The sequence below is a fragment of the Aplysia californica genome, unplaced genomic scaffold, assembly GCF_000002075.1.
Source record: "Aplysia californica isolate F4 #8 unplaced genomic scaffold, AplCal3.0 scaffold01239, whole genome shotgun sequence".
NCBI lineage: Eukaryota > Metazoa > Mollusca > Gastropoda > Aplysiida > Aplysiidae > Aplysia > Aplysia californica.
The window spans coordinates 127,122-128,304 of record NW_004798509.1 but is presented as its reverse complement, the minus strand read 5'-3'; the positions used below and the strand labels follow the sequence as shown (position 1 = coordinate 128,304).

Sequence of the window (1,183 nt, the reverse complement as noted above, 5' to 3'; positions counted from 1 at the left end):
CCCCCCCTTCTCTCTCTCACACGCACACATATACACACACTCTCTCTCTCCCTCCCTCTCTCTCTCTCTCTCTCTCTCTCTCTCTCTATCTCACTCTCTCTCTCTCCCCCCACTCACCGTATACATCCCCTCCACAATGCCATGGTGTATGAGCGTGGTAAAACACTCGTAGGACGTCTCACATTGTCGGCCATTGTTCTGGTCCAGCAGATCTCGATAGAAAGCGAAAGCTACCAGGGAAAACATGAACGTGATGGCTAGACCCAAGATGGCGACTAGGATCAGCGACACGCCTGTGGGGAAACACACACAGAAAGACACACTTATAGACACTCGCAAACAGACACACTTGTAAACACACCATACTGCAGCAAGTTTATCTTTGTGGAGATCAATAAATGGTTATTGTTATCTCATTAATCTTATTTTATCTATCTATTTAAGTGGGTGCCTGGTGGGTGCTCTGGCGTGGTTTGCTCCTTCTTCCCTATCAAACATCTATCATTATTATCTCTTCTTCTTTTTTCCAAGTATGTTAATCTCGAGTAGCACCTCTAATTTTCCACTCTTATATGACCTATTTGTGTTGCAAGTGCCGTGAAACTATTACTTTAGCTAAAGTATCTATCTACCTTCCAAGTGCCCATCTGTTGTCCCAGATTCCCATATGTAGCAAAAACAACCCCCCCTCCCCTCCCCCTCCTCAGAGACATTACCAAACTGATGTTGACCACATTTAAATCAGGTCTGTCTGATTTGACTTGCCATGATGAGGGAACACAATTTAGCAGACAACGGCCAAACAGCTGATCGGTTGGGTTAAAGGAAGTAGTGAAAGTAATCTCCCCTGCTTTGTTGGAATGTACAAAACAATCCACAGCTAATTACCGAAACGTAACAATAACATGAATGATCATGAGGTCACAAGTTGAACAAGGTCTGAAACACTTAAATTTCACTTTACTAACTAGTTTTATTCTCTTCCAAAACCAGGTCTTTTAGTGTATGCGGTCTTCATCAGATTGTGAGTGTATATTATGTATTTGAAAAAATTGTTGTAAGTTGAATGGACCAGTATGCTTAAAACATTTGATTTAAATTTATCTTATTTTGAAGCGCCTTAAGCCACCAGGAAGGGGGTGATATAGAAGTGGTCTTTATTATTATTATTATTATTATTATT

The 1,183-nt window shown here is 41.2% G+C and overlaps 1 protein-coding gene across 1 annotated transcript in view; it reads right to left on the bottom strand.

Moving 5' to 3' along the window:
• LOC101848258 (inositol 1,4,5-trisphosphate receptor type 3) overlaps positions 1–1,183 on the bottom strand; it is a gene marked incomplete at both ends in the record, with an annotated part of 112,704 nt that overhangs the window by 6,512 nt on the left and 105,009 nt on the right. The window contains 1 exon segment of the mRNA XM_035973446.1: positions 118–293. Within this exon segment, the coding sequence (XP_035829339.1) occupies positions 118–293 (176 nt within the window).